This window comes from Silurus meridionalis, chromosome 18 (genome assembly GCF_014805685.1).
Source record: "Silurus meridionalis isolate SWU-2019-XX chromosome 18, ASM1480568v1, whole genome shotgun sequence".
Lineage (NCBI taxonomy): Eukaryota > Metazoa > Chordata > Actinopteri > Siluriformes > Siluridae > Silurus > Silurus meridionalis.
Genome location: NC_060901.1, coordinates 3,914,178 through 3,926,012, shown reverse-complemented (window position 1 = coordinate 3,926,012; position 11,835 = coordinate 3,914,178). Strand labels below are relative to the sequence as shown.

At 38.1% G+C, this 11,835-nt stretch overlaps 1 protein-coding gene across 1 annotated transcript in view; it reads right to left on the bottom strand.

The window, feature by feature from the left end:
- Nucleotides 1–11,751, bottom strand: part of tspan33a (tetraspanin 33a) — a 15,208-nt gene extending 3,457 nt beyond the window's left edge. Inside the window, exons 1-4 of the mRNA XM_046873512.1 lie at nt 11,431–11,751; nt 2,459–2,513; nt 2,225–2,352; nt 1,433–1,507 (exon numbers count right to left, since the gene is read on the bottom strand). Coding sequence (XP_046729468.1) covers nt 1,433–1,507; nt 2,225–2,352; nt 2,459–2,513; nt 11,431–11,526 — 354 coding nt within the window. The 5' untranslated portion in view covers nt 11,527–11,751. The remainder of the gene's footprint in view (nt 1–1,432; nt 1,508–2,224; nt 2,353–2,458; nt 2,514–11,430) is intronic.
- Between the last annotated feature and the right edge of the window lie 84 nt (nt 11,752–11,835).

Genomic DNA, 11,835 nt, shown 5'->3' with positions numbered 1-11,835 from the left:
CCACAATGCACAATGCCAGCTCCATGACGGCCCTGCTATAAAGCTCTGACCTGATCAGCTTTGGGCTGAACTAGAAAACTGACTGCACTCCAGGCCTCCTCACCTCACCTACATCAGTCACTTTTGAAGCTGGATGAACACAAATCTCCACAAGAACTCCCCAATGTCTAGTGGAACATCTTCCCAGAAAAGTGGAAGTTATTATAACAGCAAATTGGGTTGTCCAGAACCTTTTGTTCATGTAGTGTATTTGAATGCATCGTATTTGTTCAGAGAATGCATGTCATGACGCTAAAGATCTACATGGCGTCTTAGATATCATGGTGCTCGATTTAAGGGGGTGTAGCCACAAAAATATGGAAACAATATAATATAATGGCTACGTGTAAATGACGTTTTTTGAGATGTGATCAAATTAAACAAGATACAAAAAAAAGACAACTAAATTAGACTGTTGGGTTCAGAGGATAAAGATGACTGACTGATTATTACACTTAATATTGGTATATATATAGTGTAATAGTGTGAAATGTCACGGTGAAAAAGTATTGAACACGATGTATTTAATACTTAAGTTGTATTTAATCAAAGCCTTTGTTAGTAATGACGGCTTCAAGATGCCTCCTAAATGGGCAAATTAGTTGCACTCATAGCTCAGGTGTGATTTTGGCCCAATCTTTTACACAAATCCTCATCAAATCTTGTAGGTTCTGTTTCCTCTTCTATGAACTCTGATCTTTAGTTCATTCTATAGATTTTTAATAGGATTCGAGTCAGATGAATGGCTGGGCTGTTCTAGCAGTTTTATTTTCTTTTTCTGAAACCAACTGAGAGTTTCTGTGTGTTTGGGATCTTTAACTTGCTGAAATGTCCACCCTTGTTTCATCTTCATCATCCTGGTAAATGGCAGCAGATTTTTATCAAGTACATTTTTTTTCATTCATACTTCCTTCAATTATATAAAGTTGGCTGAAAAGCAGCCCCACACCATAATGTTCTCACCTCCAAACTTTACTTTGGTATGGGGTTTTGGGGGTGATGTGCAGTGCCATATGTCCAGACATGGTGTGTATTATGGCATCCAAAGAGTAAAATTTTTTTGTCTCATCTGACCAGACTGTGTGCTCCCAGAATTTCACAGGCTTGTCCAAATGTTTTGCAATACTTTTTCCTGGTGTCATTTCACATTATCATTTATGGACATGTATGGTTTGATTTCTTTGTATGTGTGGACTGCATGGGTTGTTATCAACATCTACTAAAGATTTCATGTCAATAGTACCTTTAGAAATATATTTACTTTTATATTTATTTTTTAAGTCAATGTTTTTTTTTTTATTAAGTTATTAATATATATATATATATATATATATATATATATATATATATATATATATATATATATATATAAGATTTTTAAAGTGAAATTTACCTTGTCTGCAAAGACGAACCCTAAAATTCCAGCAACCAACTGTAGTAAAAAGATGATTGTCAAGCAGATGCAGAACTGTGGGCAAAAACAAACGTTTTATGGGCAGACAGAACTGATGTTCACACAGGATTTTCACCTTTAAAAGCTGTGTCTTTTTTCTCTCTAAAACTTTTACAGGTTATTTAAACATTTAGATGTAACATCTGCGACATAACACAGACACATAGTTTATTTTATTGCGAAAGGACTTATTTCTAATGTTTTGATTTACACTGGTAGTTTTATGGATGTCTGTCTGTCTGTCCCTTCGTCTATTTATCTATTTTTAATGTTTTTGCTTCATTTCTGGGGTTGAAAAAGTTTGATGAATTTCTGTTGAACTATTTGTCCATCAATCCATTCATTCATCCATTCCTGTCCATCCATTCAGTTTCTCCACCTGCCTGTTTATCCATCCATCTATCCATCCATCCATACAACTGTCTGTTTATCTACTTATCCATCCATCCAACCATCTGCCTTTTCATCTCTCCTTTATCCTTCTATCCAAGCATTATTATTCATATTTTGCTTCCATTTGTGTTGGTTGGAATTATTGAAGGTGTCTCATGCATTCATGTGTCTGTCCCTCCATCTATTGATCTGTCTGCCCATCCGTCTTTCATGCATACATTTATCCATCCAATGTATTTTTATATTCTATAGAATGCGCATATTCTGTAATGAAGATGTAAAATTAAAGTCAGTTGAGACCAGTTGCTGAATCTGTTTTGCACAGGTTTTAAAACTGACCGTCTGCAGGAGGCAGATGTTCTCCCGGAGAGAACCCACACAGCCGCAGAACGTGAGAAAAAACATGAAAACTCCAACGATCAGCAGCAGAAGGGAGGGATCCACTGTCAAACAGGCCAGTGCCATGTCTATACACAAAAATGAGATGGTTGTATCTTAGACTCATTTGACACAGTCTGAAACATATACAAAAATGGACAAACACTGAAACAGGGACTGGGAAAATCGTCTCACCATGTTTACTTATTCTGGCGTACACACCAATGGACATCAGCACCACTGAGATGATCTAATGGAAGATTGAAAGAGAAAGGAAATAGATGTCTGTCAGATGTCTGTCGTTAAAATTTCTGCACCATGAAAAAGGCAGTGTTGAATAAATATTTTGAAAAGACCCTGTACCCCAGTGCTGTGACAGGACTTCAATGTAATAAGACCAGATTTGCATTTTTGTGTAACACTTTTGTGTAACATCAATTGCCAGCAGTTGAAGGATTACTGAATATGCATGAACTTAAAACAAACCATTTGAACACAATCACATTTACATTAATTGCTTGTGGTAGACAACCTAATTCAGAATGACTTACAGTTGTTCCATCTATCCACTTCTTATGGTGGAGCTACCACTCCCACTGAGCTATCACTTCCTAATGGTGGAGCTACCACTTCCCACTGAGCTACCACTTCCTAATGGTGGAGCTACCACTTCCCACTGAGCTACCACTTCCTAATGATGGAGCTACCACTTCCCACTGAGCTACCACTTCCTAATGGTGGAGCTACCACCTCCTAATAGTGCAGCAAAAACTTCCTAATGGTGCAGCTACAACTTTCCAATTGTGGAGCTACCACTTCCCACTGAGCTACCACTTCTTAATGGTGGAGCTACCACTTCCCACTGAGCTATCACTTCCTAATGGTGGAGCTACCATCTCCCACTTAGCTACCACTTCCTAATAGTGCAGCAAAAACTTCCTAATGGTGCAGCTACAACTTTCCAATTGTGGAGCTACCACTTCCCACTGAGCTACCACTTCCTAATGGTGGAGCTACCACTTCCCACTGAGCTACCACTTCCAATGGTGGAGCTACCACTTCCCACTGAGCTACCACTTCCTAATGATGGAGCTACCACTTCCCACTGAGCTACCACTTCCTAATAGTGCAGCAAAAACTTCCTAATGGTGCAGCTACAACTTTCCAATTGTGGAGCTACCACTTCCCACTGAGCTACCACTTCTTAATGGTGGAGCTACCACTTCCCACTGAGCTATCACTTCCTAATGGTGGAGCTACCATCTCCCACTTAGCTACCACTTCCTAATAGTGCAGCAAAAACTTCCTAATGGTGCAGCTACAACTTTCCAATTGTGGAGCTACCACTTCCCACTGAGCTACCACTTCCTAATGGTGGAGCTACCACTTCCCACTGAGCTACCACTTCCTAATGGTGGAGCTACCACTTCCCACTGAGCTACCACTTCCTAATGATGGAGCTACCACTTCCCACTGAGCTACCACTTCCCAATGGTGGAGCTACCACCTCCCACTTAGCTACCACTTCCTAATAGTGCAGCAAAAACTTCCTAATGGTGCAGCTACAACTTTCCAATTGTGGAGCTACCACTTCCCACTGAGCTACCACTTCCTAATGATGGAGCTACCACTTCCCACTGAGCTACCACTTCCCAATGGTGGAGCTACCACCTCCCACTTAGCTACCACTTCCTAATAGTGCAGCAAAAACTTCCTAATGGTGCAGCTACAACTTTCCAATTGTGGAGCTATCACTTCCCACTGAGCTACCACTTCCTAATGGTGGAGCTACCACTTCCCACTGAGCTATCACTTCCTAATGGTGGAGCTACCATCTCCCACTTAGCTACCACTTCCTAATAGTGCAGCAAAAACTTCCTAATGGTGCAGCTACAACTTTCCAATTGTGGAGCTACCACTTCCCACTGAGCTACCACTTCCTAATGGTGGAACTAAAACATGCCAATGGTGAAGCTTCAACTTCCCATTAGTGAAATCTGTTGATCTCTATTCATTCAAGCAGCAGCTTTAATACAAAACCATATACTGGAGAATACAGACTCGGTACACTTGTGTTTGGTCGGTTTTGCTTCAATGTACATATGCAAGTAAAAAAACAGAGATAAAGCTTTAAAAAAAATCAAAATCAAAAATAGAGGGAGTACAAGCTTTGACAAGTCTCTGACCAAGCTGGTTTGGATTGAAACAAAGCCTCTGTCTTACACAGTGACACCATGAACCAAATGTGAATGTGTATGTGAAGGACATTAACATTTATGGCATTTGACAGAAGCCCTTATCCAGAGTGACTTACAAAATTGTTCTGAAGTCTTTTAGTCCTTAAAGTTGACGTGTTAGAAACAGGAAAAATGGGCAAGCATAAGGATTTGAGCAAGTTTGACAAATTTTGTTGTCTAGACGACTGGGTCAGAGCATCTCCAAAAATGTTCCTGGTCTGCAGTGGTCAGTATCTATCAACAGTGGTGAACCAGAGATAGGGTCATGGTGGCTGAGGCTCATTGATGCACGTGGGGAGCGAAGGCTGGAACGTGTGGTCCGAGCCAACAGACGATTTCCTGTAGCTCATGCTGAGCATGAAGTTCACGCTATATACAGATTACACAAAAGCAGACTCCATATCCAACGTATGTTACAATATCATAACGCGGTTCACAGAATTTTATTGAAGGAGAAAATGTGTTTAATTAGTGAAATGTGTTTATCAGATCTTTTGGATTATTCCAAAAGTAAGCTTTTTTTTTGCATAAATGTTCAAGTAGCAAAAGACAACTTTCATTGTTTTCACATTTCACTTCATCCAGGTTCCTGAGTACAAAGCCGCTCTTACAGGTCCACAGTATCACATTACTGCGGCTTTCATTTCATTGAAACCTCACAGCGAGCTCTCTGAGAGAAAATCCACACCGAACACAAGACAAAGCATGTTCACACACATCACGCTGATTTCACACACTTTATTCTGATACTTTTATATTGTTCTTTAATCAGATTTTACATTTGACTTTTACTTCCTATATTTCAAAACACAAATCTCTTCATACACTACATGGACAAAAGTATTGGGACACCTGACTTTTCCCAGCCAGTGCTTCTTTCCCAAACTGTTACCACAAATTTGGATGCACACAATTGTAAAGTCTTTGTAGGCGGTAGCATGAAATTTCCCATTTACTTCAACTAGGAGACTCAAACCTGATCCAGCATGACAAGTATATATATGTAAAAAAAGCAATTACCGTATTTTTCGGACTATAAGCCGCTTTTCCCTCACGTTTCGAACCCCGCGGCTTAAACAAAGAAGGAAACGAAAAAAAAAACGCACCTCACCTGTGTTCTGAGCTGCACGGCATCGGGAGAAAAAAGTTTTTTTTTTACGCACGACTATGCCAAAAGATAAACTCCCGAGAGAAATAGTTGTGAAAGGAAGGAGGAAGACAGTGAACAATTACTTTCTTGGTAGGCTACTGTTTAGATACAAGCCGTTGTAACGGGTTTAAAATGAACATCAGAAAATAATAAGGACATATTCCTCGGTCTTGCACACATGCAGAAATACCGGAAAAAAGCGGTGGCAGGCTATTCCCAAAATACCGCTCTGCTCTTAAAGGAGCCACAACATATTTCACCCGTTAGACCGTGTGACAGACACTGTCTTTAGTTAAAGCCTGTGTAAAGTTCATTAGTTTCAGTGCGGCTTATTTATGTTCAAAATAAAAATCTTTGTCAAATTTAGTGGGTGCGGCATATATATGGGTGCGCTTAATAGTCCGGAAATTACGGTATAATTATAAGTCTATTAAGTGCATAATGCTGCAGATGAAAAACAAATCACATATTTTACCCTAAAGGTGAACATAAAAAAAAAAAAATTCACATTAATGGTGGAAAAACTTTTGTGCATAATCATCTAAAGGTGAAGCCAAAAATATAAGAATATCATTAAAATGGTTAAAAAAAACTCAAATCTTCCACTTGAATTGAAAATCACTCTAAAAGTGAATAAAATCATATTTTTATTCTACATGTAAAAAAAAGTGGAACATGATGAAAAAAGTTGAAAAGATGAAAAACTATTTTCACACTAAAGATGAAACAAAAATTTAAAGAAATAAAAAATAAAGTTGTCAACTGTCATGCTGAAGGAAGTCTAAAGGAACCTAAATTTTCTCTAAATTTTATTTTCACTTGAACTAGAAAATCCAAACCTGTTCCAGCATGACAATGTGTACAAAGCCAGCTCAATAAAGATATGCTTTAGGTCAGAGTGGAAGATCTCCTTCTGTAAAGTTCTGACTTCAACCCTACTGAACATGAAGAATGTGAACGCTGTCTGCACCCCAGACCTCCTCACCTCACCTACATATCTACCTGACTTTACTAACACCCTTGTGGCTGAATGAATCTCATACAAATCTAATGTTTAAATGTCCATAATAGAGGGGAGAGAGACTTCAATGATCTTCTCAACCATCCTCACGATCCTCTGTAGTGTGAGAGAATTGAACTCAAAACACCAAATTTGAACTGCTCTAATACAAGATACACAAATCCCCTCTGTATGGTCCTGTCAAGCAGACACAAACACGAACATGATGAATAGGACGTGTAGCCTCGTTACACCTACGTGCAGATGTTATCACTGAGGGCGTACTGACTTTTTTGTCAGTTATTTAGACAATAATGGCTGTATGTTGAGATCTTTCCAGAGGACAGTAAATCTATACTGCTATTTAAGCTGCACATTTACTCTAAAATATATCCAAGTTTCATTTTTATAGAATTGTCTAATGAGAAGATACTAAAATTGTTGTTATTGGTTGCCACTTTTGTGAGATACTGTATGTATAATAATTAGTTAGGTCTGCAGTTATTTTGCCATTTTCCTGGTTCTTGCTAACTATACTTTCTAATTCTTTTCAACAGACATTTAGAAGCAAATAATTTTAGCTAGGACTTGATTGGAGAGCTCTGTAGTTGTTTAGTGCGAGGTTTCTTTATGACTCAGAATCCTTTAGACTTAAGCAAGTTAAGTCTTGCCATGTTTCTGAAAAGTCTACATACCTTCATGCAACTTCTCTTTCCCTTGTTACAACTCAAATAAAGTTCGATTAATTCATTACATTTGACTCAGAGATTTTATATACGTTTGTCTCTTTGTGTGTCTATTTCTCTGATTCTGCATCCTTTAATACACCTCAGTTTGAGGTAAAAGTGCATAAACTGGGTGAAACACCTTCATCTTTCCCTGATATCACCCTGTTCCACTTCAGCATTCCTCCTAAAAGTTGGGCGTTTGTTGGAATACTCTGCATATATTCACAAAGAGACATCGGAGGCTTACAATAACAAGCACTGACATGTTGAACAGGCAGCAATAGATAAATCATTCACTGTCAAACACACCGTTAAAGTTGCTCCTGAATTAATTGATTATAATATGTCAAGTTTATTTCTACAGCGCTTTTCACAACATACATTGCCTCAAAGCAGCTTTACAGCTTTACAGAGTTAAGCTGAACTTATTTATCCCTGATGAGCAGCCATGGTGACTGTGACAAGGAAAAACTCCCTTAGATGTTATGAGGAAAAAACCTTGAGAGGAACCAGACTCAAAAGGGGAACCCATCCTCATTTGGGTGACATCAAGAGTGTCTTTAAAGTGTCCTTATAGTCTTTAAACTAATATGAACTAATATGAGCACTGGAGTGTAAGATTATGAGTGATGTTCTTTCTACAGTCTTATTCAGTCATTTGTGGTTATAAAACTAGGAGCTACTGAGCAACTCATAAAATAGCTCAACATTTGAGATCATTACAGATCCAACACCAGCTTCTCCATGCCAGAGCCTTTAAACACTCAAGGAGATCCAGTGTCCAAACTATACATGAAGTGGGATCCATTTGGCACTGGTACATCTCTAGATGGTTCGGGAAGTTTGCAGGGTCGCCATCTACTTCTTTAAATATAGATGATCAATAATCCTTATTTCTCTCTTCCTGTCACCCTTCTTCTCTCTTTCTCTCCCCCTTCAGTTTACCTAAAAAATGATAGAAGAATGGACACTCTGTGTCACCCAGATGAGGATGATGAGGTTCCCGTTTGAGTCTCTCAACGTTTCTTCTTCATGCTACCTCAGGGAGTTCTCATGAAGAAACAGACTTATTACATTGAACAAACCTTTAAACACTAAACCTTCTTTTATACAACGTTACATGATCTCTGTAAAGCTGCTTGGAGACTTTGTTTAACATTGTTAAAAGCGCTCTACACATACATTAATCAAGTTAAATGTAGAGCTGCTCCGGAAGGTGCCACGGTTCATTCTTATTATAAAACTAGTAGTTCCAGTCGACTGATCCGATTGGTCGAGCAGCTTTACAAGAGTGTTTATATTTTCTCAGCACTGGGACGCTTCTCTGTGTGTATCAAGCTGCTGTTGTTGATGGTCAAACAGGTAAAGTTCCACTTCCTACTTTGAAACAGCAGAGATTGTGAGAATGATCAAAGAACCCAAACCTGTTCCAGCATGACGATGCATCTGTGCACAAAAGCCAGCTTCATGAAGATATGATTTATATAGGTCGGAGTGGAAGATCTCGAGTAGCCTGCTATAGAGCTCAATCCCTACAGAACACCTTTGGGATGATTTTATTTTGTTTAGACTGACTGCACCCCAGACTTCTTCATCTCACCTACATCAATACCTGACTACACTATAGTCTTCTTTCTATACTAATAATGATTCAATATCGAATACAGCATATATTTTTCCTCTCATAAACATAACTAAGATCAACCCAAAAGTTTTCTGACAGAAATAATTTAATCTTTTAGGATTTTATCACAATCGAAGCAACAATCGAAGAACATGTTTGTGAGTTGCTTTAATTCTATTATTATTACTTATAAGATCGAATATCTGATGTTCGTTCTGAGCTAAAACCTTTTTAAAGCTTTATTTAATACCGTAATTTCCAGACTATTAAGCGCACCCACATATAAGCCGCACTGAATTTGACAAAGATTTTTATTTTGAACATAAATAAGCTGCACCTGTGTATAAGCCGCACACTGAAACTAATGAACTTTACACAGGCTTTAATGAAAGACAATGTCTGTTACACGGTGTAACAGGTGAAATATGTTGTGGCTCCTTTAAGAGCAGAGCGGCATTTTGGGAATAGCCTGCCGCCACTGCATGTGTGCAAGACCGAGGAATATGTCCTTATTATTTTCTGATGCTGATTTCTAAGTTTCTTTGACTAACCCGTAACGCTGTTGCCAATAAAAAATAAAAAAGCATGAGTTTTGGAAACCTGTCTGTGCTTATATGATTTCTGTTGCAACTGGAGTTAGTGAGTGAGCGGCAGGTCAAGCGTCAGAGGAACATCATCCATATTTATAATGTGGTGCGTCTGGTTTAATATAAAGATTTTTATTGGTTCACCTGAACCCGTTATGCAATTTCATTGGTCTAATGTTATGGGGCTCAGTTTTTTGGCTTTAAAACCGGGAAAAACCCAGGAAAAATCCATAAATTAGCCGCTTCGTTGTTTAAGCCGCAGGGTTCAAAGCGCGGGAAAAAATTGTTTATGTTTATGAGGGAAAGAAATAATCACGTTTCACAGACAATCATGATTTTCCCTTGTGTTTCTATAAGCCATATGTGATCATGTGAAAAATATTGGGTAAATAAAACCACGTGTCGTCTATGTGGGAAAGGAGCATAAAAAACAACTGAATTATTCATGTCTTACTTATAACATACTGTAGATGAAAAAGAAAAATCACGTTTTACACTAAAGGTGAAAAATATACTAGAGGAGGAACATTTATATTAGAAAGGAAAGAAAAAATTCACACAAAAAGTAAAAAAAAAAAAAGGTAAAAATGACAAAAAAAATCTGTAAAAACAAATGAAAACATTTCCAATTAAAGGTGTTAAAAACGTCGTTTTTACACTAAAGATAAAACAAAAATATAAAAAATAACGCTAAAAGGCGAAAAACTATAATTTGTCATTTTGAAGTTTACTTAAATCATTTTATACCAGGAGGTGAAAGAAACCCACACTTTCCACACTAAAGTGGTGTAAATGTCACCCCTGGTGCATGTAAATATTCACACCTGAACGCTTTGTTTTTTCTTATTCATTTGCACTTCCATTAAATTTTCTTAAAGCTTTTAAAGTTTCCACATGAGACAAATCACACAATGGCACATTTTTCTTACATTTAAGGCATTTGCCTGTTATCCAGAGAGACTTACATTTATCTCATTCATACAACATTCAGACCTTTGCTCAGGGACCCCGAGAGTGACCGCTTAGTGGTGATGGGATTTAAACTCACAACCTTCTGATCAGAAGTCCAACATCTTAACCACTGGGTTACCCAATTATCCAACGTGTAGAATTTTCTCACATAATTTCACATTAAGTATTTCTTTCATGTGTGCTCAAATATTACACTCATAATCTCCAGTGGAAAACATAAGAGCGTACGTGAAATTGTATAAAGAAGAGATGACCGAACCCGAGAGCTGAGCTTTGATTTAGAGAACGAATAAAAAAGGTGCAATTGTCAAAGATTTTCATTTCTAATATACTTTTGTTGTTCTATTGTTAAGCTGAAATAACTCTGCCACTCCCACCCTCTGTGTGCAGACTTTCAGTGTGATGAACTTGAACAAGCCTCAGAAAAGCAGCTCGGTTTGGAAAAGCTTTTGTGAAATAAGGACCAGTTTCATGTCTCTCATCATCAGAGGTTACTGATGTTACCAGCACATGGATGTATTGCTTATAGATTGGACACATTTATCAGGAATTAAACTTTATTATACTATAAATGGGACGGTCTAGGATTTCATTTTACTATAAACTTATTGAATTAGAAAACTTTGATAATAAAACTGCACTAGTTTAATAGAGTACAGAGTCATGATTTGTGTTTGTTTCTAAATATTATGAAATGATAAGTAAAGGAAACAATGGCTATATTTATTTGAATATAATACAACATTTACTCAATCAGGTTTGATTTTTTGGCCCTTCATGTGGACAGGTTTAGGCCCCTCTGGGATAAAGTCTAGACTGGAGATGAATTACTTATTTACTCAAGTGAACAGATTCAGAAACAGACTCACCCAAAATATCGTGTTGAAGAAGAAAAGTAAGTATTTGACAACAGGACTGACAAAACTGAAATCTTGATCTGTGTGTGTTGCTCCTCTTCTCCCCATGATTAACACTGCGGTGGTCTTCTAAAGAGATGAAGAAACTCCTGACTCTTCACCGGTGGAGGAAGAAGTAATAAATGTGGAGATTGTTTTCAAGGAGTTTCATCCAATGAGGTGTTTCTGAAGCTAACAGGAGTGTCTTTGCCCCGAGGTGCACATTTTCTAACTCTGAGCTGCTGTACTTGTGACTCCTTCATTTGTGTGTTTATTTCCGGATGCGTGTGTGCGTGTGTGCGCTTGTGCACTTGTGTGTACTTGTGTGTGTGTGTGTGTGTGTGTGTGTGTGTTTCACTGGGCGGTCCTCCTCCAACT